The sequence below is a fragment of the Salvelinus sp. IW2-2015 genome, linkage group LG19, assembly GCF_002910315.2.
Source record: "Salvelinus sp. IW2-2015 linkage group LG19, ASM291031v2, whole genome shotgun sequence".
Taxonomy (NCBI): domain Eukaryota; kingdom Metazoa; phylum Chordata; class Actinopteri; order Salmoniformes; family Salmonidae; genus Salvelinus; species Salvelinus sp. IW2-2015.
Window position 1 is genome coordinate 18,539,996 of NC_036859.1, and position 22,348 is coordinate 18,562,343.

A 22,348-nucleotide genomic window follows, 5' to 3' on the forward strand; every position below is an offset into this window, starting at 1 on the left:
GGCTGAGTCATTAAACATACTTACCTTGAGGCACATAAGGCATCCACAATCGAATACATCAGCCGATGTCACAAAGTGCTATACAGAAACTCAGCCTAAAACCCCAAACAATGCAGATGTAGAAGCACGGTGGCTAGGAAAAACTCCATAGAAAGGCAGGAACCTAGGAAGAAACCTAGAGAGGAACCAGGCTCTGAGGAGTGGCCAGTCCTCTTCTGGCTGTGCCGGGTGGAGATTATAACAGTACATGGCCAAGATGTTCAAATGTTCTTAGATGACCAGCAGGGTAAAATAATTATATTCACAGTGGTTGTAGAGGGGGCAACAGGTCAGCACCTCAGGAGTAAATGTCAGTTGGCTTTTCATAGCCGATCATTCAGAGTTAGAGACAGCAGGTGCGGTAGAGAGAGAGAGTCGAATACAGCAGGTCCGGGACAAGGTAGCACCACYGGTGAACAGGTCAGGGTTCCATAGCCACAGGCAGAACAGTTGAAACTGGAGCAGCAGCAGGTGGACTGGGGACAGCAAGAAGTCATCAGGCCAGGTAGTCCTGAGGCATGGTCCTAGGGCTCGGGTCCTCCGAGAGAAAAGAGAGTTAAGAGGGAGCATACTTAAATTCACACAGGACACCGGATAAGACAGGAGAAATACTCCAAATATAACAGACTGATCCTAGCCCCCCGACACAAACTATTGCAGCATAAATACTGGAGGCTGACACTGTGGCCCCATCCGACGATACCCCCGGACAGGGCCAACCAGGCAGGATATAACGCCACCCACTTTGACAAAGCACAGCCCCCACACCACKAGAGCGATATCTTCAAACCACCAACTTACTAGCCTGAGACAAGGCTGAGTATAGCCCATGAAGATCTCCCCCACGACACGAACCCGAGGGGGGCGCCAACCCGGACAAAAGATCCCGTCAGTGACTCAACCCACGTAATAGGATTAGAGGCAGAGAATCCCAGTGGAGAGAGGGGAACCAGCCAGGCAGACAGCAAGGGTGGTTCATCGCTCCAATGCTTTTCCGTTCACCTTCACACTCCTGGGCCAGACTACACTCAATCATAGGACCTACTGAAGAGATGAGTCTTCAATAAAGACTTAATAAAGGTCGAGACCGAGTCTGCATCTCTCACATGGATAGGCAGACCATTGCATAAAAATGGAGCTCTAAGGGAGAAAGCCTTGCATCCAGCTGTTTGCTTAGAAATTCTAGGGACAATAAGGAGGCCTGTGTCTTGTGACAGTAGCGTATGTGTAGGTATGTACAGCAGGACCAAATCGAAAAGATAGGTAGGAGCAAGCCCATGTAATGCTTTGTAGGTTAGCAGTAAAACCTTGAAATCAGCCCTAGCCTTAACAGGAAGCCAGTGTAGAGGCTAGCACTGGAGTAATATGATCAAATTTGGGGGATCTAGTCAAGATTCTAGCAGCCGTGTTTAGCACTAACTGAAGTTTATTTAGTGCTTTATTCGGGTAGCCGGAAAGTAGAGCATTGCAGTAGTCTGATCTAGAAGTGACAAAAGCATGTTTACATTTTTCTGCATCATTTTTGGACAGGAAGTTTCAGATTTTTGCAATGTTATGTAGACGGAAAAAAGCTTCGCAGCTTTATTTGAGACGACTGTACAACCATCAAGATTAATTGTCAGATCCAACAGAAGATCTGTTTGTTTTTGGGACCAAGAACTAGCATCTCTGTTTTGTTTGAGTTTAAAAGTAAAAAAAAATTGCCACCATCCACTTCTTATGTCTGAAACACAGGCTTCCAGGGAGGGCAAATTTGGAGCTTCATCATGTTTCATCGAAATGTACAGCTGTGTATCATCCGCATAGCAGGGAAAGTTAACACTATGGTTCCGAACCACATCACCAAGAGGTAAAATATATAGTGAAAACAATTGTGGTCCTAAAACGGAGCCATGAGGAACACAGAAATTTACAGTTAAGGACAAACCATCCACAGAGACAAACTGATATCTTTCCGACAGATAAGATCTAAACCAGGCCAGAACTTGTCCATGTAGACCAATTTGGGTTTCCAACCTCTCCAAAAGAATGTGGTGATCGATGGTATCAAAAGCAGCACTAAGGTCTAGGAGCACGACGACAGATGCAGAGCCTTGGTCTGATGCCGTTAAAAGGTAATTTACCACCTTCACGAGTGCAGTCTCAGTGTTATGATGGGGTCTAAAACCAGACTGAAACATTTCGTATACATTGTCTTCAGCAAAGCAGTGAGTTGCTGTGCAACAGCTTTTCAAAAAATGAGGAATGGGAGATTCGATATAGGCCGATAGTTTTTTTATATTTTCTGGGTCAAGGTTTGGCTTTTTCAAGAGAGGTGTTATTACTGCCACTTTTAGTGAGTTTGGTACACATCCGGTGGATAGGGAGCTGTTTATTATGTTCAACATAGGAGGGCCAAGCACAGGAAGCAGCTCCTTCAGTAGTTTAGTTGGAATAGGGTCCAGTATGCAGCTTGAAGGTTTAGAGGCCATGACTATTTTCATCAATGTGTCAAGAGATATAGTTTTTAAAAACTTGAGTGTCTCCCTTGACCCTAGGTGCTGGCAGTGTTGTGCAGATTCAGAACAACTGAGCTTCAGAGGAATACGCAGATCTAAAGAGGAGTCTGTAATTTGCTTTCTTATGATCATGATCTTTTCGTCAAAGAAGTTAATGAATTTATCACTGCTGAAGTGAAAGMCMTCCTCTCTTGGGGAATGCTGCTTTTTATTTAGCTTTGCGACAGTATAAAAAATAAATGTTGATTGTTCTTATTCCCCTCAATTAAGTTGGAAAAATAGGATGATCGAGCAGTGGTGTAGCGCCATTTCTGTTCCATATTTCTGGAAGATTGCTTCAGTGCTCTGGTATTTTCTGTATACCAGGGAGCTAGTTTCTTATGACAAATGTTTTTTGTTTTTAGGGGTGTGACTGCATCTAGGGTATTATGCAAGGTTAAATTTAGTTCCTCAGTTAGGTGGTTAACCGATTTTTGTACTCTGACGTCCTTGGGTAGGTGTAGGGAGTCTGGAAGGGCATCTAGGAATCTTTGGGTTGTCTGAGAATTTATAGCATGGCTTTTGATGATCCTTGGTTGGGGTCTGAGCAGATTATTTGTTGCGATTGCAAACGTAATAAAATGGTGGTCGGATAGTCCAGGATTATGAGGAAAAACATTAAGATCCACAATATTTATTCCACGGGACAAAACTAGGTCCAGAGTATGACTGTSGCAGTGAGTAGGTCCGGAGACATGGACAAAACCCACTGAGTCGATGATGGCTCTGAAAGCCTTTTGGAGTGGGTCTGTGGACTTTTCCATGTGAATATTAAAGTCACCAAAAATTAGAATATTATCTGCCATGACTACACGATCCGATAGGATTTCAGTGAGAAACGCTGTATACGGCCCAGGAGGCCTGTAAACAGTAGCTATAAAAGGTGATTGAGTAGGCTGCATAGATTTCATGACTAGATGCTCAAAAGTCTTTTTTTTGTAAATTGAAATTTGCTATCGTAAATGTTAGCAACACCTCCGCCTTTGCTGGATGCGCTTGTAACCGATGTGAAATGGCTAGCTAGTTAGCGGTGGTGCGCGCTAATAGCGTTTCAATCGGTGACGTCACTCGCTCTGAGACCTTGAAGTAGTTGTTCCCCTTGCTCTGCAAGGGCCACGGCTTTTGTGGAGCGATGGGTAACGATACTTCGAGGGTGACTGTTGTCTGTGTACAGAGGGTCCCTGGTTTGAGCCCAGGTAGAGGCGGAAGCTATACTGTTACACACGGGGGATATGGTCACTAGTGTAACCAGGAGAGGCCTCATTTAACACAGTAAATTCATCAGGCTTAAGCCATGTTTCAGTCAGGCCAATCACATCAMGATTATGATCAGTGATTAGTTAATTGACTAACTGTCTTGAAACTGAGGGATCTAACATTAAGTAGCACCATTTTGAGATGTCACAATCTCTTTCAATAATGACAGGAATGGAGGTCTTTATTCCAGTGAGATTGCTAGAGCGAACACCGCCATGTTTAGTTTTGACTAACCTAGATCGAGGCAGACAGTCTCAATTGGGATAGCTGAGCTGACTACACTGACTGCTAGTGGCAGACTCCACTAAGTTGGCAGGCTGGCTAACAGCCTGCTACCTGGCCTGCACTCTCATTGTGGAGCTAGAGCCCTGTATCTGGTCTGCAGTAGCATTCTTGATAAGGCTCCCCCAGGTCAGGCCACTCTTTTTATTGTTCTCCATGCATCTTTTGAGTGTTCTGGCACATCACAGCCTTTGCCATCTTTTCCTTACCATCAGGGTCAAGGGTGTTGCATTTTTGGCTTTCATAAAGGAGCAGATCAAACCAAAGCGTTCTGAACATTAGTCATACATGCCTCATTTTAGGCATTCAGCCAACAAGCTTACTATTGTAGAACACCATCCCGGCCTCTGGCCAGGTTTAGAACAGTTAGCTAGACGGAGGTTAGCTGGGACACAATTTTAGAATATCTTAATTCCTGCAGAAGTGCTTCTCAGAAACCTACCGATCAACAATCTTGTACTCTGCAGAATGTCTTACTGGAAAGCACCCACTGGTTTTCCAGGTAGTCTTCACTGTGGTCACACTGCTAGTTTCAGAAGATTGTTGTTCCTGAGCTGTTAACACTTCCAGGCATTGTGATATCTGTACATGACGTAGACCCCACCCCTTCTGGCTGGACAATATCAATAGTCAAGCACTTCAGAAAACACCATTCTTGATTAAAGAGCCATTTATGAACAAGACCACTTTCAACTAGCGCATCACCAATAAACTCCCAGGAGTACTGTACTTCAAAATAATGTTAACCATGGAAATATGAATCAAAAGCAGAAACTAGTATGGGTTTCAGCAAAGAAAGAAACCTCAGTTTCACAATGACCAAGGGCCCRAACAGTATTTCACTACATTCTACCCAGGTTATATTACTTGAAGATTTTCTTAAGTGGAAAATCAGATTTGTAATCAAGTGCCATGGCTGCAAAATATTCAAACGCAAAGAAAATGTAAAAGTGTCAATCTTTATTTTACAGTGAATAAACATTTTGTACATTAGTAAAGAATTAGGAGTTGATCAATAACTAAATTGAGCACACAACACATAAAAGGTTAATTATCGGATAGATTGGTGAATGCTGCTGCTGGTGGACTTCACCATCCTCTCTTTGGCCTTCTTCTTGACTGGATCCAGCTCAAAGCTCTTCCAGAGGCGGACAGTTTCATCACCGGCTACAGTGGCGATAGTCGAGCAGTCTGGACTCATGGTAATGTTCAAGACCCTGCCCTCATGACCTGGGGGGGGGGGGGAATTAAAAAGTTTGAGATTTCAGTTTTGAACTTTGACCCCAGAATGGTTCCAGTTCGAAACATGTGCTATTTTACTTTCAATTTTGTACACCAGCTTCATGAAGCTGAACAAAATATAGTTTTTGGTTATGGAAGAGATTTCACAGCAGTTTAGATTATTCTTTACACTATACCTGCTTGTTTTGTCAAACTGAAATTAAGCAAACTAATAGATTTTTAGGAACCAAGAAAAGGCAGAGCGATTTCAGYATAGCACATCTTTAAGCATGCATCATTATTGAGATGGATTGGGAGGTGTACATGCCCAAAATGCTTCAGCATTGACATTAAGCAAATTAATGCTACAGTTTAGTTTAAATTAGGATTATGTTTACCCAGTTAAGGAAACTGGGGTGAGGGACATTATCCATCAGGCTCTTTGATGCTTTTATAGCTTCAGGCAACAAAAATGGTCCTTGTCAACTGATCCATCAAGGACAAACTTAACAGCTCTGTGTAAAGTTATTATAAGTCATAATAATTTCAGGCCAGTCACTCACCATTGAGCTCTGCCACTTTAGTCAAGGAGGGATACTTCCAGATGACTACGTTGTCGTGGGCATATCCGTGGCCGGAGACCAATTCCTTGTAGTTTGGYGCAAACTTCAAAGAGGACACCTGTAAGGCAGATTTGACCACCAGTCAATGTCTGATCGTATGGCATTGCAGTTATGGAATGTAAACATATTTAAAAAGTGACCGGTATGCAAATATTCATGCTGCTATGACTGAGCAGCAGGGCCTTGGAGGTGTAATATCATCCAGCACAAAATTGAATGAGACTTCAGAACTCAGACAATCCCACTAGGGATCAAGATGGGTGCAGTTACCTGAGACTGAGTGTCCAGGGCACTGATGCAAGAGCCACTGGTGACGTTCCAGATGCGGATGTGACGGTCACTGGTGCCCCCTCCAGACGCAAGAATGTTAGGTTGCCATGGGCACCAGGCCAAAGCCTAAGGAATTTCAGTAAGAAACAATCATTACRGTTGGGCATGTCTCTTTACAGTGAGTGGACTTTAATGTGCATCAAATTGTGGCCTTTTATTCAATCCCAACTCCAACCTTCAATAAAACATGGTAGTTTAGCACGTCGCACCAAGAATTACATTTAGTTCAAAAATGTTTGCTTACCTTGACTGCACCTTGGTGCTCATTGAAGCCGTGAACAGCATTGCTGCCTTGGCCGCTGCCCTCCTGCACACCTGGCCACACGTACACAAGGTTGTCGTTTCCACCGCTGGCCAGGTATCTTCCATCAGGGGACCACTCCAGCCCACACACCTCCTGAGAGTGTCCGGACAGGGTGAAGATGTGGTGGTCTGCTACCCTTACATCATGGTGGTGGATGTGACCAGATCTGGAGCCACTGGAAAAAATAAATCATAAGACGGTTAATAAAAACACCAAATCAAAACATTCTGGACAGAAGTATAACAAAAAAAGATCCTGGAGGGACTGACTTAAGCCCTTGGCAGACTGTACATGAGATTCCATCTTTTACATTTTGTCACGTCACACTGATGTTACCAAATTAAAATCTTTATCAACCTGTCCAGGTGTACAATTTGCTTCAGTTCTGGCATCACAGTCTGATTGGCATGCGAGGCTTCATCAACTGCAGTGGTGTATTTGATCTGAGCATGTGCCAGCAGTGCAGGCCTCACTATGCTTATGCGCAAGTATATTGAATTCAGAAAAACTGAAAGTATGCATTGTAGAAAGTTTTCAAATAAAATAAATCAAATAGGCTTCCTCAAAATAGCATGGTCGCTGTGGTAGAACATTATTTTGATTGGGATTATAATGAGTGCACAATCACCATCAGGTAGACTGAATTCAAATGTGTCACGTAAATAAGACTATTAGGGAAATTGTTCTTGCACAGCATGTAGGCTTAACATTTAAATAGAACTATTACAATAACCTGACTATTCACAATAATCATATTGTGTGCATACTCTGTACCGGCAGTGTTCCTAGTCGACAGTCGCTGGGATCGGCTCGTAATACAAGCCACACTGCACGATAAAGCCCCCCCCAAAAAAATTGGACACGGCTAGAACGTCGAGGGGTCTACGACCGCATGTAGCGGTACTCAAAGCAACAGACCCATGTCACACTGAACRAGCCAAGACGTACCACAATCATTTACGATCTAAGAATTTGCACACAACGTGAACATTGTCTGGGACAGCAAAATCACAGCAAAAGCATTAAGTGGGACTGACTATTCATACAGTTGTTTTTTCCCCCCAGACATGAATTTTTACCTGGAAAGAATGTGATTGTTCCAACTCAGGCTGCCAACTCTGGCAGTGTGGCTGGCCATGCTGCGTAGACGCTTCTGGTTCTCCACATCCCACAACTAGGGACAAAGACAAATTCAGGTGATATATATATATATATATATTAAAAAAAAGAAGACTTAAACTCATTCTTTAACACCACAAAATTGCATTGGAAGCCAAATTCAGTTAGATGAGTGCTGGGTAGGTTCACGGCAGACAGTTTACCTGAACTTTGCAGTCACTGGTACCAATGGCAAGGAAGTTGCCCTCCTTGATCCATGACACAGAGCAGATGTAGTCCTCCTCCCGCTCCATCTTCATCAGTAGGACGATGTCACCCTGGGTGGCGTCCCACAGATAAACACTGTTGTGAAGGGCAACTGCTAGAAGGTTCCGACTGCTCCAGTCAAGTAGGTTCAGATCTGTGTGAACAGACGGAGGTAAATGGAGCTTTTTAACAAAGTAAATTGTCAAAGAATGCTCATCTCCACCCCGAGTGAATTAAGATGAGTTTGAAGACAAAAGGACAAGATACACTTGATGTGGCCCATTAGTCACTTAGTGCAAATCTCCCATTGAAATCTAGGACCTCTTCTCTCTATACACCAAGTCACTCAGCTCCGTCATATCAACCTGGCAGATATCTCAGCTTGGATGTCAGCCAACCACCTCAAGCTTAACCTCGACAGGACGGAGCTGCTCTTCCTGCAGGGAAAGGCCTACCTCACCATCAGTTGTCACCTCCACAATGTGTCCCCCCAGAGCGCAAAAAACCTTGGCCGGACCCTGGACAACACCCGTTCTCTGCCAACAGCAAAGCAGTGACTCGCTCCTGGAAGTTCATGCTCTACAACATCGTAGAGTACGACCCTATCACAGCAGAAGCGGCGCAGCTTCCACCTCAAGCTAGGACAGCAGCTTCCCTGTCCATCTTCCAAAAACATCCAAAACCCTACCTCTTCAAAGAGTATCTGAAGTAATCACACACCTCCACCCCCCCTCTGGATAAGAGCAGCTGCTAAATGACTAAAATGTAAAACAGTGTGATTTATGCATCACGGCAGGCGCACGTTACACCCACATCTAGGATTACTTYCCAGGTAGGTTACTGGACATTTACTGTGTTAGGAGACTGTCGAAATGTTGACGTTCCGGAGCATCTTTGACCAACACCCCTAGGTTAAGTCAATCGGTATCTGCTCCCCAGACAGGTTATTAGACATTTGTAGTACTGTATTGGCAGGACTCACAGAAATCATTTCGGAGTTCAGGAGCATCTAAGATTCTGTCAGGCACTGATGGTATGTATCGGTTCTTTTTGGTGGAGACTGGGGTAGGAATCTGACTGTAGAGAACTTTTAGGTTGTTCTGGTAACCTGCAAAGAAAAGAGAATTGGACACTAGATTCTGATAGCAAGCAACTGACATCAAGTCACAATCATTCCCAACAGTAGGCCTACCTTCTGGAGCATTCAAGGGTTTTCCTCCCAGATGCAAGATCTTTGCCTCCTCAATGTCATATCCATTGAGTGTAACAGACCATGCTTTCTGGTTCTCCTACAATGACAAATTTGCCTGTGTTTAGCTACAATACAACATACCAACAAATGTGATTGGAAATGTTAGAGAAAAGACTCACTGATGTTGCTGCTGAGGGGTTTGTGTCCATGGGCTCATTTTCCTTTGAGAGCAGGAAGCTTGCCACRTCCATCTGTTTGTTGTTTCTAGTGGGAATGAAACGGTCACCACCTGCCTTGGAAGGTGTGCACTGTGTCTTTCCATTTTTACCTGAGCAAGAGAGAAGGGCAGATTAGTAATAGAACCCTTGGTGAAACAGATTGGTAACAGTGCCACACCCATAGACAGTTGAAAAAGACTACCTACGTACACAGAAGCAAGTACTGTAGAGCAAGATTCAACATGAAAAACAAAAATAATTGCTAGTCACCTGGTGTTTTACTGGGCGTCTTGGACAGACTAAGAGATCGGTTTCCGGATTTGCCAGGTGATAGAGCGCTGGTGTTGGCACAGCTGGTCGACATTGACGAACTGGCTTTTCTCTGCCACCTCGCCATGGGCGCGTTTGTGATAGGCATATCCAGCTTCAGAATGCTGTGAATATCGTTGTCGAATCCAAATTGAGCCATGTCTGAATCTTCCTTTCGGACTCCCTACAGGGTAACGTTGCAAGAATAGAACCAAGTAGTTTATAAATTACACTAACAAAAGCGTATATTTTGTTAACTAAACGTGCATGTTAGCTAACCTTAGAAAACGAATTCACTGACGCTATAATTGAACGGCTAACGTTAGCCAGCAAACTTGCTGGCTTTCTCCGTCATTTATTATTTACATTTCATGCAACAAAACCTAAAAGTAGGTGTTAACAAACGTGAGCTACTTACTCCAAATTAATTCCACACGTAAATATGTACTTTTAGAACTACTGGAAGGAAAAAATCAACTCACAAACTTCACTGAACCGTTTTCCTTTCTGCCGCAGCTCAGGTTTAAAATTTCAACATCCAATGACGAACGTTCTTTAAATTACTAAATGCGCTGTCGTGATTGGTTTGTTCAAAAGATTTGGGAGGTTACCATGGAAGCGGAATAGCATCCGTTATTATGATTGGTGCGAAAATGTATCTGTTGCCCTCCTGAATAATCAATGCTGAAAGAAAATATCGTCACACTTTTTCGAAGGAMGGATAGAATCCACATCGCCCCCTAGCGAAAATAATGTCCAAACCACTGGCACTGACTTTTATGTTTTTGTTAACACTGATCTATAGTCAATCATTTTGAAGTCGCCTACATAATCAAATGCGGAAATGAATTCAAGATGTGTCCATTCTTGCAAGTCCATTTATTTAACTTACCGAATTTCCGGAGGCGTGGTCTTCACCATCTTTGATTTCAGTAGCACCATTTTCGGGAGGAAGCGCTATCAATTTATAAAACTTAACTAGTAGCTACATATTCGTGTTTGTAGGATACCCCCCGAAAATAAACCACCAATATGTTCAACAGGATGACAAGCCTTTGGATGGGTGATGTACGTTCGCTCTGTTTTAATCCTCTTGTTACTAACTGACTGAAGGCAAACGTTTTAGCCAGCTACTTTAGCTACAGGAGACTAGCTATCTAGTAACGTTAGGTAGCTACAGCAGTAACGTTATCTAGCTTGCTAACGTCAGCTAGCTAAGTTCCCCAGTTGTTGTGAAGTGTATAATATGTATGGTTATGTGGACGTTCATTTAAAAACAGGATAAGAGATACTGCCAGTGATGTATTAGCTACCGAATTAAAATGTGTGAACTTCTCAAAAGTAATGTTCCCGAATCCCGACAGTTTAGCTAGCTCGCTGCCCTGTCTGGGCCTAGTAGTAGAGCGCCTAATAATATCAAGAGTTTCTAAACCTGTCTTTGGTAATAATCTAACGTGTTTACAGCTACTCCTGAGCCCAGGCAGACATTTGGGTAAACATTTGGGTTGTCACGAGTTATCATAGCTGACTAAACTCCACTCCATGGTGAAGGAAGTGTCTGACGAATTGAATTACGTTCAACAAATGTTTGGTCGTCACTAGTTACCACAGCCACAAAGTCATAATTATAGCAGCATTTTAAACCTTACTTTAACCACACTGCTAACATTATGCCTGACCTAATTAGGCCTTCTCTCACTTCTCTATTTCCTGGCTTGTACTGTAGCCAGCTTTATATTTCATGGATATGAATGGGATATTTGCAAGTGTATATCTTACAGACAGATAACTCTACGCAATCTTTTTCATAGCTGGACCCATACATGGATGAGAATTTCATCAAACAAGCCTTCAGCACTATGGGCGAGACGGCGTATGGTGTTAAGATCATTACCCACAGAGTAACAGGGTATGTTCATCACACCTCTGTGTAATGTAGTCAAGTAATGCCATGTGTTTAGCATGTGTTTCCTTGTTTGAAAATAGGCCACACTATTTTATCTAGGCTATATATCAAGCAACTACTTTCCCAAATTAGAATCCGTCAGTAATTAAAATACATAGTGAGTAATTGAACCCCTATCAGCTACAATGCCAGGCTACCCTAACCTTAAATGGCTGTTGTTCTAGAACCTCCTGTTGTCATTTTAGGGAAGTACTTGGTTTACTTACCACAGAGCTGTGAATTGATACTGTAATTCCAAAATGCAATATTTATTACCCCACATTGGGGGTTTCTGTCCAGTTTCTAAAATGTTGTAGTATCACACTGTTGGCACTAATACAATCTCTTGTTCTACAGTGGTTCAGCGGGCTATTGCTTTGTGGAAATGGCAGACGAAACCAGCGTTGACCGATGCGTTCACCAACTGAATGGGAAGCTAGTTCCTGGATCAAATCCGGTGAGCACTCATCATAAGCTTGACATTTCTAAAGTTCATTTGAACAACTTACTGATGATGTGTTAGCGGACAACCACCCTCTAGTTTTAGTTTCAAATGTGTTGTTGATAGCGGAGCTTCGCTAGCATTGGCCTCCACCTTAATTTGAGGTTGATGGAACGGAATACAGTATCTCAGATTTACATTACTGCAAAGTTACTGAGCTCCGTATTCTTCCTGATGAAGGTGGTTGAGGCTGTTTGTAAGTTGACTTTGTTTAAAGCTGGTGAATAAACTCTGTTAGGAACTAACTGACGAATGGAATAAAGCCTGTTCTGGGTGGTGGAGGTATGTAAACCAAATAAAATGTTATTCTCTAATAATATACTCTTTATTTTCCAGCAATATATGTCCTTACTACACGCGTTTGTCTTTGAAGGTGCTTGACTGCTTGTTCTTTCTTCCTGTACAGCCCAGAAAGTTTAAGTTAAACTATGCAACTTACGGGAAACGGCCAGAGGCTGGGTAAGCTGTTTTACTTTCTTCCTCATTTGATGCATGATTCTGTTGTTGGAACCCACAGTAACTTGTTTATCATGTACACTGTTCTGTGTGATATTTTCTRTCTCCAGAAAAAAAGATTGTGCGAAAGAAACCGCTAGATGGTATGGTGTTGGTTCACCTTYGTAATCCCTCTCTCTGTGTCTGTCTTTTATGCAACCTCAGCCCGGAATTTTCCGTTTTTGTGGGAGATCTGTCTTCAGAGGTGGACGACTACCAGCTTCATCAGTTCTTCTTGAAGAAGTACCCTTCCTGCAAAGGAGGCAAAGTGGTCTCTGATCAGTATGGTAACTCCAGGTATGTGTGCTGAACAGACTTATACATTCATGTTATTTGGTGAGGCTAGTTATGCACCACCTGCTTTTGAACACAATTTGAATTAATCTGACATTTCATTACATTTAAATTCTTTGTAAAAGCTCATGACGTTTTAACAATAGATTCTTATTACATTGGATTGTGTGTGTATATATACTAGTGTGTTGGGTATCTTCACCACTGTTTACCACTRGTATATTTCCCCCAAAATACTGGAAAAGTTTGTTTCTGACATTTATGCTAAAACTATTGTTTTCCCCATGTAGGGTAAGCAAGAGCAACTCACAATTGAAGTGATGCTACTTCATATTAAAAGTAAAACAACAAGTTTCAGTTCTACCATACCATTTTTGTTTTTCGAATTAATTACGTATTTGATTAGCATGATACGGCGAGTTCGGACAGAATGTGTGCTCAGGGTTTTAGCATTTTGCTTGCTCTCGCAGAGGTTATGGCTTCATCAAGTTTGAAGATGAGAATGAACAGAAGAAAGCCATCGATGAGTGTCAGAATGCTTCAGGCCTGGGGACGAAACCAATCAGGATCAGCATAGCTGTGAACAAGAGGTATGGTTCTAATCTTCTGAAATAAGTGTATACATTATACTGTATTAGGGTCGATTAGTGTCATGCTGGTCTGTCTTTGTTGAAAGTCGATATACTATGTGTGATTGTCCTCCTAACTTAACATCCACTGCACCCAACATACATTTTTCCTGTTTCCTTACTTTTTAGCCATAAAATGAACAGCTATAACAACCAGAACCACAACTCCTACCACAACAATTACCAACAGCCATACTATCAACAACCCAACCAGAACTACTACCCTCAGTGGGGCTATGACCAGTACAACAGCTACAACTATGGTGGGTACGGTCCCTACGGGGGGTACCCCCCTCCAGGCCCCCATGGGATGATGGGACCCCCACCTCCCATCGGCATGCCCCCCATGCCCACAGACATGCAGACTTCCTCAGATGTAAGGCTTCCTTACAAGCTCCTGGGATCTTTCCTCATAATTTCCCATAACCTGTCCCTTAATCTAATGAAATCTGTCTAAAAATGGTTTTCATGCTAACAGGTGTTTACAATGATTAATATATGTTGTCTTGTTTTTCACATTAGCAAACACAGGAGTCCACAGATGAGCCTGAAGAAGAGGCAGCAGAAGGTAACTCTTCACTATACTTTCACATGCACTAAAGGAAAATGCAATGTGCTGCAGATATAAGGTCTTTCTTGTTCTTCCTTTTAAATGTATTGTTACCATTGCCTGACTCGGTTGCATTCAAATCCCTTGGTTTCTTGACTTATTTACTCTTCTTCATTCCCCTCTCTTCTCTGCCAGAACCCAATCCTCACCTGGATGTGGATGCACTGAACAAAGAATACATGGAGAGGAGTGAGGAGCTCTATGATTCACTAATGAACTGTCACTGGCAGCCACTGGATACCATCACTTCAAAAATCCCTCACTTTACCACTTCCTGATCTGTTTTAACTTGTCCTATGAATTTAGTATGAAGTGTATTTTCTCCAAAAGAGCAGTCACAGAAAATGTCAGCGTTGTTTAAAAAAAAGAATCACCAGTAGAGACACATTATGTTTCTGAGCTACATTATTGGCCATTTGTATATATTGTCCATGTCCTTCTGTCTTTGTTTTTTGCCTATTTTTTTCTGTCTCTAGATTATTATAATTATTTGATTTTTTTTAAAKATTTTTTTTAGACGAAACTTGATTCTTCCATTTAAATTTGATTATATCAAGTAATCAATGTTCGTCATCTCCCAGACACTTTGTTTGTATTTCACACTATTTTGGGTACCATCTTGTCTTCAGAAAGAAAATGTAAAGAAATGTTGGTGTAAGTCTATTTTTCAAAAATGAGAAACTTACATTTAAGCTTGTATTTCAAAATCTTGCATCACACCTTTACTTTAGCTTAATCTGTGGGGTTCTTAAAAAAATTAAAAAAATAACCTTTACCTGTCATTTTCATGTTATATCACCATGTCTATTTGTCTTAGACTTGTAATTCGTTTCTGCTTTTTTTGTGCCTGTAGCTTTTGGAATAATTGTATTATTAAAGCTGACTTGGAGGGGAAAAAACAAGATGTTGAAGTTATGTTTAAGTACAGTAGTAAACTATGTGTTTTCCAATTATAATTTGACACGGAAAAGTGGTGCTTATGCAAAGTTTAACATTTTCATTCAACACATTTGGTCTGGTTTGAATAAAATCACAATTCATTTATTTTCCTTACCTACAGTTGAAGTCGGACGTTTACATACACCTTAGCCAAATACATTTAAACTCAGTTTTTCACAATTCCCAACATTTCATCTTTGTAAAAATTCCCTGTCTTAGGTCAGTTAGGATCACCACTTTTATTTTAAGAATGAAATGTCAGAATAATAGAGAGAATGATTTATTTCAGCTTTTATTTCTTTCATCACATTCCCAGTGGGTCAGAAGTTTACATACACTCAATTAGTATTTGGTAGCATTGCCTTTAAATTGTTTAACTTGGGTCAAATGTTTTGGGTAGTCTTCCACAAGCTTCCCACAATAAGTTGGGTGAATTTTGGCCCATTCCTCCTGACAGAGCTGGTGTAACGGAGTCAGGTTTGTAGGCCTCCTTGCTCACACACGCTTTTTCAGTTCTGCCTACACATTTTCTATAGGATTGAGGTCAGGGCTTTGTGATGGACATTCCAATACCTTGACTTTGTTGTCCTTAAGCCATTTTGCCACAAATTTGGAGGTATGCTTGGGGTCATTGTCCATTTGGAAGACCCATTTGCGACCAAGCTTTAACTTCCTGACTGATGTCTTGAGGTGTTGCTTCAATATCTCCACATAATTTTCCTACCTCATATAGCCATCTATTTTGTGAAGTGCACCAGTCCCTCCTGCAGCCAAGCACCCCCACAACATGATTCTGCCATCCCTGTGCTTCACGGTTGGGATGGTGTTCTTCGGCTTGCAAGCCTCCCCCTTTTTCCTACAAACATAACGATAGTATGGCCAAACAGTTCTATTTTTGTTTCATCAGACCAGAGGACATTTCTCCAAAAAAGTACGTAGTCTGGCTCCAAAAAAGTACGTAGCAAACCGTAGTCTGGCTTTTTTTATGCTGGTTTTGGAGCAGTGGCATCTTCCTTGCTGAGCAGCCTTTCAGGTTATGTTGATATAGGACTCATTTGACTGTGGATATAAATACTTTTGTAGTTGTTTCCTCCAGCATCTTCACATGGTCCTTTGCTGTTCTGGTATTGATTTGCACTTTACGCACCAAAGTACGTTCATCTCTAGGAGACCGAACACGTATCCTTCCTGAGCGATATGACGGCTGCCTGGTCCCATGGTGTTTATACTTGCGTACTATTGTTTGTACAGGTGAACGTGGTACCTTCGGGCATTTGGACATTGCTCCCAAGGATGAACCAGACTTGTGGAGGTCTACAATTTTCTTTCTAAGGTCTTGGCTGATTTCTTTAGATTTTCCCATGATGTCAAGCGAAGAGGCACTGAGTTGGAAGGTAGGCCTTGAAATACATCCACAGGTACACCTCCAATTGACTCAAATKATGTCAATTAGCCTATCAGAAGCTTCTAAAGCCATGACATCATTTTCTGGAATTTTCCAAGCTGTTTTAAGGCACAGTCGACTTAGTGTATGTAAACTTCTGACCYACTGGAATTGTGATACAGTGAAATAATCTGTCTGTAAACAATTGTTGGAAAAATGACTTGTGTCATGCACAAAGTAGATGTCCTAACCGACTTGCCAAAACTATAGTTTGTTAACAAGAAATTTGTGGAGTGGTTGAAAAACGAGTTTTAATGACTCCAACCTAAGTGTATGTAAACTTCCGACTTCAACTACATGTCCTGCACTGTCAAAGATGCATAATCAAAACGATACAGCATTATGTTATGAATGTTGTATGGTTAGATGCACTGTAAAAATGTGTTCGAGGCCTAGTTAATACCATATTGATATGCATGTACATTTGCAAAATGATGGCACCTGAGGTCTGAAAGGCAGCCATCCAATTGTATGAAGAATTTTATTTATCATAAAACTGCTTGTAGACAAGTTCACAAACAAATATTTCTTATCAAGTTCAATAACTGGATGCTATTTGACAGCAGTTAAAAATGACTTAAAATTCTGTAGAGGGTTTAATTAGCCCCTAATTCTGTCCTGAAAAAGACAGCACATTCATTAGCTCCGTGTCTAAGTTTAATGAGGTGTGTTTATGCCTAAAACCATTCCTCTCATTCTTTCACTCAGGCTTCCCCCCTTCCTTCTTGGTGAAGAGTCCCACCCCTGGTCGTCCAGGACAGTACCAGCTGGGGCCCAGGCGGTACCAGCCCTGATACAGGCCCCTCCAACTAAGACAGCCCAGAGCCCCTCCTAAGATCTGTGTGGGGAATGCGGGGAAGTAAGCCAGCAGGCAGAGAAGCAAGAACATCCAGAGGCCTAGCAGGGTGACACAGAACAGGAAGAGCAGGCGCAGTGGGGCCCCCGAGGGCCCACCCAGAGTCAGGTAGGGCCCGAACACGGCCGTCTCCTCTGCCACCAGCAGGCAGCACAGACACAGCAAGAAGATGTCCTCAGAGACCTCATAGCCACGCCACAGCATGCCGTTTCCCACACACAACTGCTTGCTCGCCCCCTCCCGAAGTAGTAGGAAGGGCTGGCCGTCCACCGTGGGCTGGCCATCTACAGCGCTGAGGGGCTCGTAGCAGCTCCCTGTGGCATTCTCAAGGACATCCAGAAGCTTTCGGAACCCCACCCACAGCACGCCTGCCACCACCAGCCTGGACAGGTGTCGCAGTGAGAGAATGAGGGATCTGCGCACTGAGAAGGAAAGGAGGAAGACAAAGGAGCCRACGAAGATGCAGGTCCATCCCCAGCCTGAGCGCAGGAATGCTCTGAATGGTAAAGAAATGACAAGATGGTTGGAACATAGTTTTAATTAACTGGCAGGCATGTTTTGGAATATTGTTATTATGTACAGGCTTCCTTCTTTTCACTCTGTCATTTAGGTTAGTATTGTGGATCAATTACAATGTTGTTGATCCATCCACAGTTTTCGCCTTTCACAGCCATTAAACTAACTAACTATTTTAAAGTTACCATTGGCCTCATGGTGAAATCCCTGCAGTTTCCTTCCTCTCCTGCAACTGAGTTAGGAAGGCGCCTGTATCTTTGTAGTGACTGGGTGTATTGATACACCATCCAATGTGTAATTAATAACTTCACAATGCTCAAAGGGATATTCAATGTCTGCTTTTTTTTCTTCACCATCTACCAGTAGGTGCCCTTCTTTGCGAGGCATTTGAAAACCACCTTGGTCTTTGTGGTTGAATCTGTGTTTGAAATTCACTGCTCGACTAAGGGACCTTTACAAATAATTGTATGTGTGGGGTCCAGAGATTAGGTAGTCATTCAAAAATCATGTTAAACACTATTATTGCACACAGATTGAGTCCATGCAACTTATTATGTGACTTGTTAATTAAGCACATTTTTACTCCAGAACTTATTTAGGCTTGCCATAACAGAGGGGTTGAATACTTATTGACTCAAGACATTTCAGCTTTTCATTTTTAATTAATTTGTAAACATTTCTAAAAACATAATTCTACTTTGAAATGATGGGGTAGGCCRGTGTCACAAAATCTCAAAATTCTGACTAACACAACAAAATATGTAAAAAGTCAGGTGGTGTGAATACTTTCTGAAGGCGCTGTACTTTAGAAAAAGACCTTGAAACAAACAATAAGACAATCATGCATTGTTATTTGGGCCCATCTTAGTTCTCACCTGTAAAGAAAATTTGTCCTTTTGGCAAAGATGCTGTGTTGGGAGACCCACATGCTCAGGGCAGGTCCAAACACGATCAGGCATGACAACAACAGGTGAAAATGGCGGCGGAAATTGGCACTTCCCATGAGTCTGGCTGCCAGGTCAGTCAAGACCACCAGAATGGTATTGAGAAACATCTCAAGGGACTAAATCTAGTCTCAACTGAAACAATAATGAAGCTTTTATCTCTTCCTCTGGCTTTACAACTACACCCTATAGTTCATGTGTGTATCCAATGATCCTGTAGGTTGTTGTTTCTGTATTGCTTACTATGCCTGTGTGACTGACCAATCCTGCATGTTATAATCCAAAAYCAATACCTTCAGTTGGTGTAAATCACTTTTCATTGAATCAATCCAAAGGTTTGGTAATTCAATCGAGATGCAATCTTCTGCAAGTTTTTGACATTCAACTCTTCATGTGTAGATGTCTTAAATAAAGTGGCAGGTGTTCTGACTTTCAGAAGCTCATTTATTTGAATGTGCACAAATCCAGTTGTTCACCTCCTGTATCCAACACAGTTGGTACATTCCATTTCCACAAATGTTGCACTTAATTTGTTATTCAATATCTTGCAGTTTTCCACAGTTGAAGAATATTTGAATCCTGCCTTGTCTGACCTTGACTAGGTTTCCACTTTGGACTTACTTCCACGTGTTGCCACTGTTCTTCCTGTTATTGCTGAGGTAACTGCCCACCTCTTGCTCATGCAGCATTAAAAAATGTGCTCATCCACAATGGCGTGTTTGTTGTCCTTGTGCTCATACAGTAAACCGTAAAGTCCAACTGTTAGAGCTGAAGTTAGAGATTCCTCTGTCCCACATCCCCTCAGCTCCTGTCTCACTCCACCCCTTCACCCTTTCATCGACACCGACAGAGTGGGACATATGTTCTCGCCTTTGGTATATCCCTCCGTTGCGGGTGTCACATTACCTTTACAACGTTTTTAGGGGTTACAGAATGTATTGAGTGAATCAGCAAGTACCCTACTGTTAATGTGATTGTGTGTTAGTGTGTTAATGTGATTATTGTGGTATTTGAGTGCATTCCAAAAAAGACTACATTAATGCAGAGTACGCACTTTGTTTATAACATCTTTCAACTCATTATGAGCAGTGTGAAGTTGTGCAACGATATTTGATTATAGTAAGCGCTAGAGCTCCCAAATACTGTCCCAGTTGAATTGGTTGGCCCACAGTTCCACAATTTAATGTTGTTTGCTTTAACTCTCTACTGTAAATGTCAGTAACATTATAAATAACTAGGTCTCCTCCATGTGTCTTCTATTTATATCTATAACCTGTGTACTGTATCCACACCCGCCCATCCACCATTCTTAGACTCAGCTGTTGGTGTAGGCCTAGAAGCCTGTCTCTGTCAATCAGTGAGTTGGAGCTGTCCGCCCTCTCTATCTCTCTCTCTCTCTCTCTCTCTGTCTCTATCTCTCATATTACTCCCCAACGCTGACATTTCTAGCTCAAGTATTCCTGACTGACATCCCTCACTGCTGTCTATTTTCTCTGTCTGCCTATATACAGAGAAAGTCTATATCTAGCATGTACAGTGCCCTCAGAACATTCACACCCCTTTTCCACATTTTGTTGTGTTACAGCCTGGATTTAAAATAGACTAAATTGAGATTTTGTGTCACTGGCCTACTCACAATACTGTATAATGTCATAGTGGAATTATGTTTTTAGAGATTTTAGCAAATTCATTCAAAATGAAAAGCTGAAATGTCTTGAGTCAATAAGTATTTGTTATGGCAAGCCTGAATAAGTTCAGATATAAAAAACAAGTCACATAAGTTGAGCATGGTGAAGTTATTAATTACACTTAGAGTGGTGTATCAATAGACCCAGTCACTACAAAGATACAGGCGTCCTTCCTAACTCAGTTGCCGGAGAGGAAGGAAACCGCTCAGAGATTTCACCATGATGCCAATAGTAACTTTGAAACAGTTAGAGATTAATGGCTGTGATGGATCAACAACATTGTAGTTACTCCACAATACCAACCTAAATGAGTCAAAAGAAGGAAGCCTGTACAGAATAACAACATTTTAAAACATGCTTCTGTTTGCAATAAGGTACTAAAGTAAAACTGCAAAAAATGTGGCAATGAAATTAACTTTACAAAGTGTTATGTTTGGGGCAATGCAACACAACACATCACTGAGTACCACTCTTCATATGTTCAAGCATGGTGGTGGCTGCATCATGTATTCTTGTCATCGCCAAGGACAAGGGAGTTTTTATGATAAAAATACAAGTAATAGAGATAAACACCGGCAAAATCCTAGAGGAAAACCTGATTCAGTCTGCTTTCCAACAGACACTGGGAGACAAATTCACTTTTCCGCAGGACAATAACACAAGGCCAAATATACACTGGAGTTGCTTAGCAAGACAACATTGAATGTTCCTGTGTGGCCTAGTTACAATTTTGACTTAAATCGGCATGAAAATCTATGGCAAAACTTGAAAATGTCTGTCTAGCAATGATCAACAACCAACTTGACAGAGCTTGAAGAATTTTGTGCAGAATAAAGAATAATGTGCAAATATTGTAAAATCCAGGTATGCAAAACTCTTAGAGACTTACCCAGAAAGACTCACAGCTGTAATCTCTGCCAAAGGTGATTCTAACTTGTATTGACTCAGGGGGTTGAATACTTATGTAATCAAGATATTAGTGTTTTATCTTTCATAATTGTTTTACAAATGTTCTTCTATTTTGACCTTACTGAATATTTTGTGTAAATCGTTGACAATTTTTTTTACAATTAAATCCATTTTAATACCACCTTGTAACACAACAACATTTGTAAAAAGTCAAGGGGTCTGATTACTTTCTGAAGGCACTGTAACTTGTAGATGCAAAATTCCTTGTGGGGGCAAATTCCCCCTGGATTCTTTTTATTAAGGCCAATGGACGTAGTAGACCTGTTTTGCCCATGTGGCTCCAGGGAAAAAGCCTAGAATGGATGTGGAAACAATGTTGATTCAACCAGTGTGTGCCCAGTGGGCCATTAGCACTCCCAAGACAGAATGTAATTTGAACACATGTACACCATCGATTGCAAGCACCCTCRTCGATTGCAAGCACCCCTACACAACGATCAAGCTACCCCTCAGCTACCCAAGTAAAACATTTAGCCTTTTGGGCTTTCCCAAAAAATCATTGCACATTCTTCTCTCATAGCATCAGTGATTTCTGAATTGAAAATATATTTCTTCCCTTCCTGAATGCTTGAAAAAAAAACAAGTGACCCTCCCCTATACCCAAAATAATAATTAAAACATAAAGTGAATAGCAAAGAACATGTTTACCCTTAGTCCTAGGACAGACCAGAAGCTTAGATGCAGTTTGAAAAACTGTTCCTCCTTTTGTAAGCATTACATGGCAAAGTAGCCAGAAGGTTGTGGCTTCGCAGACAACCGCAGACTGGAGTAGGGGACAAAAGAGCTCCATTATAATAAAAGCACTGTATCAATCTATCATATTATTTGCAGACTGAGAAA

General features: G+C 41.8%; 3 protein-coding genes across 5 annotated transcripts; 1 reads left to right on the forward strand and 2 right to left on the reverse strand.

Annotated features, from left to right (window-relative positions):
* Positions 1 to 5,060: 5,060 nt before the first annotated feature.
* cdc20 (cell division cycle 20 homolog) lies at positions 5,061 to 10,229 on the reverse strand. 2 transcript variants are annotated; one of them, XM_024009534.2, is made up of 11 exons: positions 10,160 to 10,229; positions 9,639 to 9,861; positions 9,330 to 9,478; positions 9,151 to 9,247; positions 8,941 to 9,066; positions 7,916 to 8,112; positions 7,673 to 7,767; positions 6,534 to 6,768; positions 6,230 to 6,355; positions 5,900 to 6,017; positions 5,061 to 5,345 (listed from the first exon to the last, which is right to left on the reverse strand). In XM_024009534.2, the coding sequence occupies exons 2-11, from the start codon at positions 9,835 to 9,837 to the stop codon at positions 5,167 to 5,169; spliced, it is 1,521 nt and encodes a 506-aa protein (XP_023865302.1). In that variant the 5' UTR covers positions 9,838 to 9,861; positions 10,160 to 10,229; the 3' UTR covers positions 5,061 to 5,166. The 2 variants fall into 2 exon arrangements, with proteins under 2 accessions (XP_023865302.1, XP_023865303.1); XM_024009535.1 differs by having other exon boundaries at positions 10,096 to 10,204.
* A 355-nt stretch (positions 10,230 to 10,584) lies between these two features.
* On the forward strand, positions 10,585 to 15,054 carry LOC111979181 (tRNA selenocysteine 1-associated protein 1-like). Its single transcript, XM_024009536.2, has 9 exons — positions 10,585 to 10,745; positions 11,489 to 11,586; positions 11,980 to 12,079; positions 12,531 to 12,583; positions 12,785 to 12,916; positions 13,384 to 13,503; positions 13,672 to 13,918; positions 14,065 to 14,110; positions 14,288 to 15,054. Exons 1-9 carry the CDS (start codon positions 10,710 to 10,712, stop codon positions 14,428 to 14,430), a joined length of 975 nt encoding a protein of 324 aa, XP_023865304.1. The 5' UTR covers positions 10,585 to 10,709; the 3' UTR covers positions 14,431 to 15,054.
* Positions 15,055 to 17,146: 2,092 nt separating this feature from the next.
* Positions 17,147 to 19,637, reverse strand: fitm1l (fat storage inducing transmembrane protein 1, like). Of its 2 annotated transcripts, none has more exons than XM_024010444.2 (2): positions 19,473 to 19,637; positions 17,147 to 17,887 (listed from the first exon to the last, which is right to left on the reverse strand). In XM_024010444.2, the coding sequence occupies exons 1-2, from the start codon at positions 19,538 to 19,540 to the stop codon at positions 17,236 to 17,238; spliced, it is 720 nt and encodes a 239-aa protein (XP_023866212.1). In that variant the 5' UTR covers positions 19,541 to 19,637; the 3' UTR covers positions 17,147 to 17,235. The 2 variants fall into 2 exon arrangements, with proteins under 2 accessions (XP_023866212.1, XP_023866211.1); XM_024010443.2 differs by lacking the exon at positions 19,473 to 19,637 and adding an exon at positions 18,783 to 19,426.
* Between the last annotated feature and the right edge of the window lie 2,711 nt (positions 19,638 to 22,348).

Excerpts from the sequence above, each read along its gene's own strand:
- LOC111979181 (XM_024009536.2), top strand. The coding sequence starts at position 10,710 with ATGTTCAACAGGATGACAAGCCTTTGGATGGGTGAT. Across the intron at positions 12,080-12,530 it reads TAGTTCCTGGATCAAATCCG|CCCAGAAAGTTTAAGTTAAA; the intron begins GTGAGCACTCAT and ends CTTCCTGTACAG. Across the intron at positions 12,917-13,383 it reads GATCAGTATGGTAACTCCAG|AGGTTATGGCTTCATCAAGT; the intron begins GTATGTGTGCTG and ends TTGCTCTCGCAG.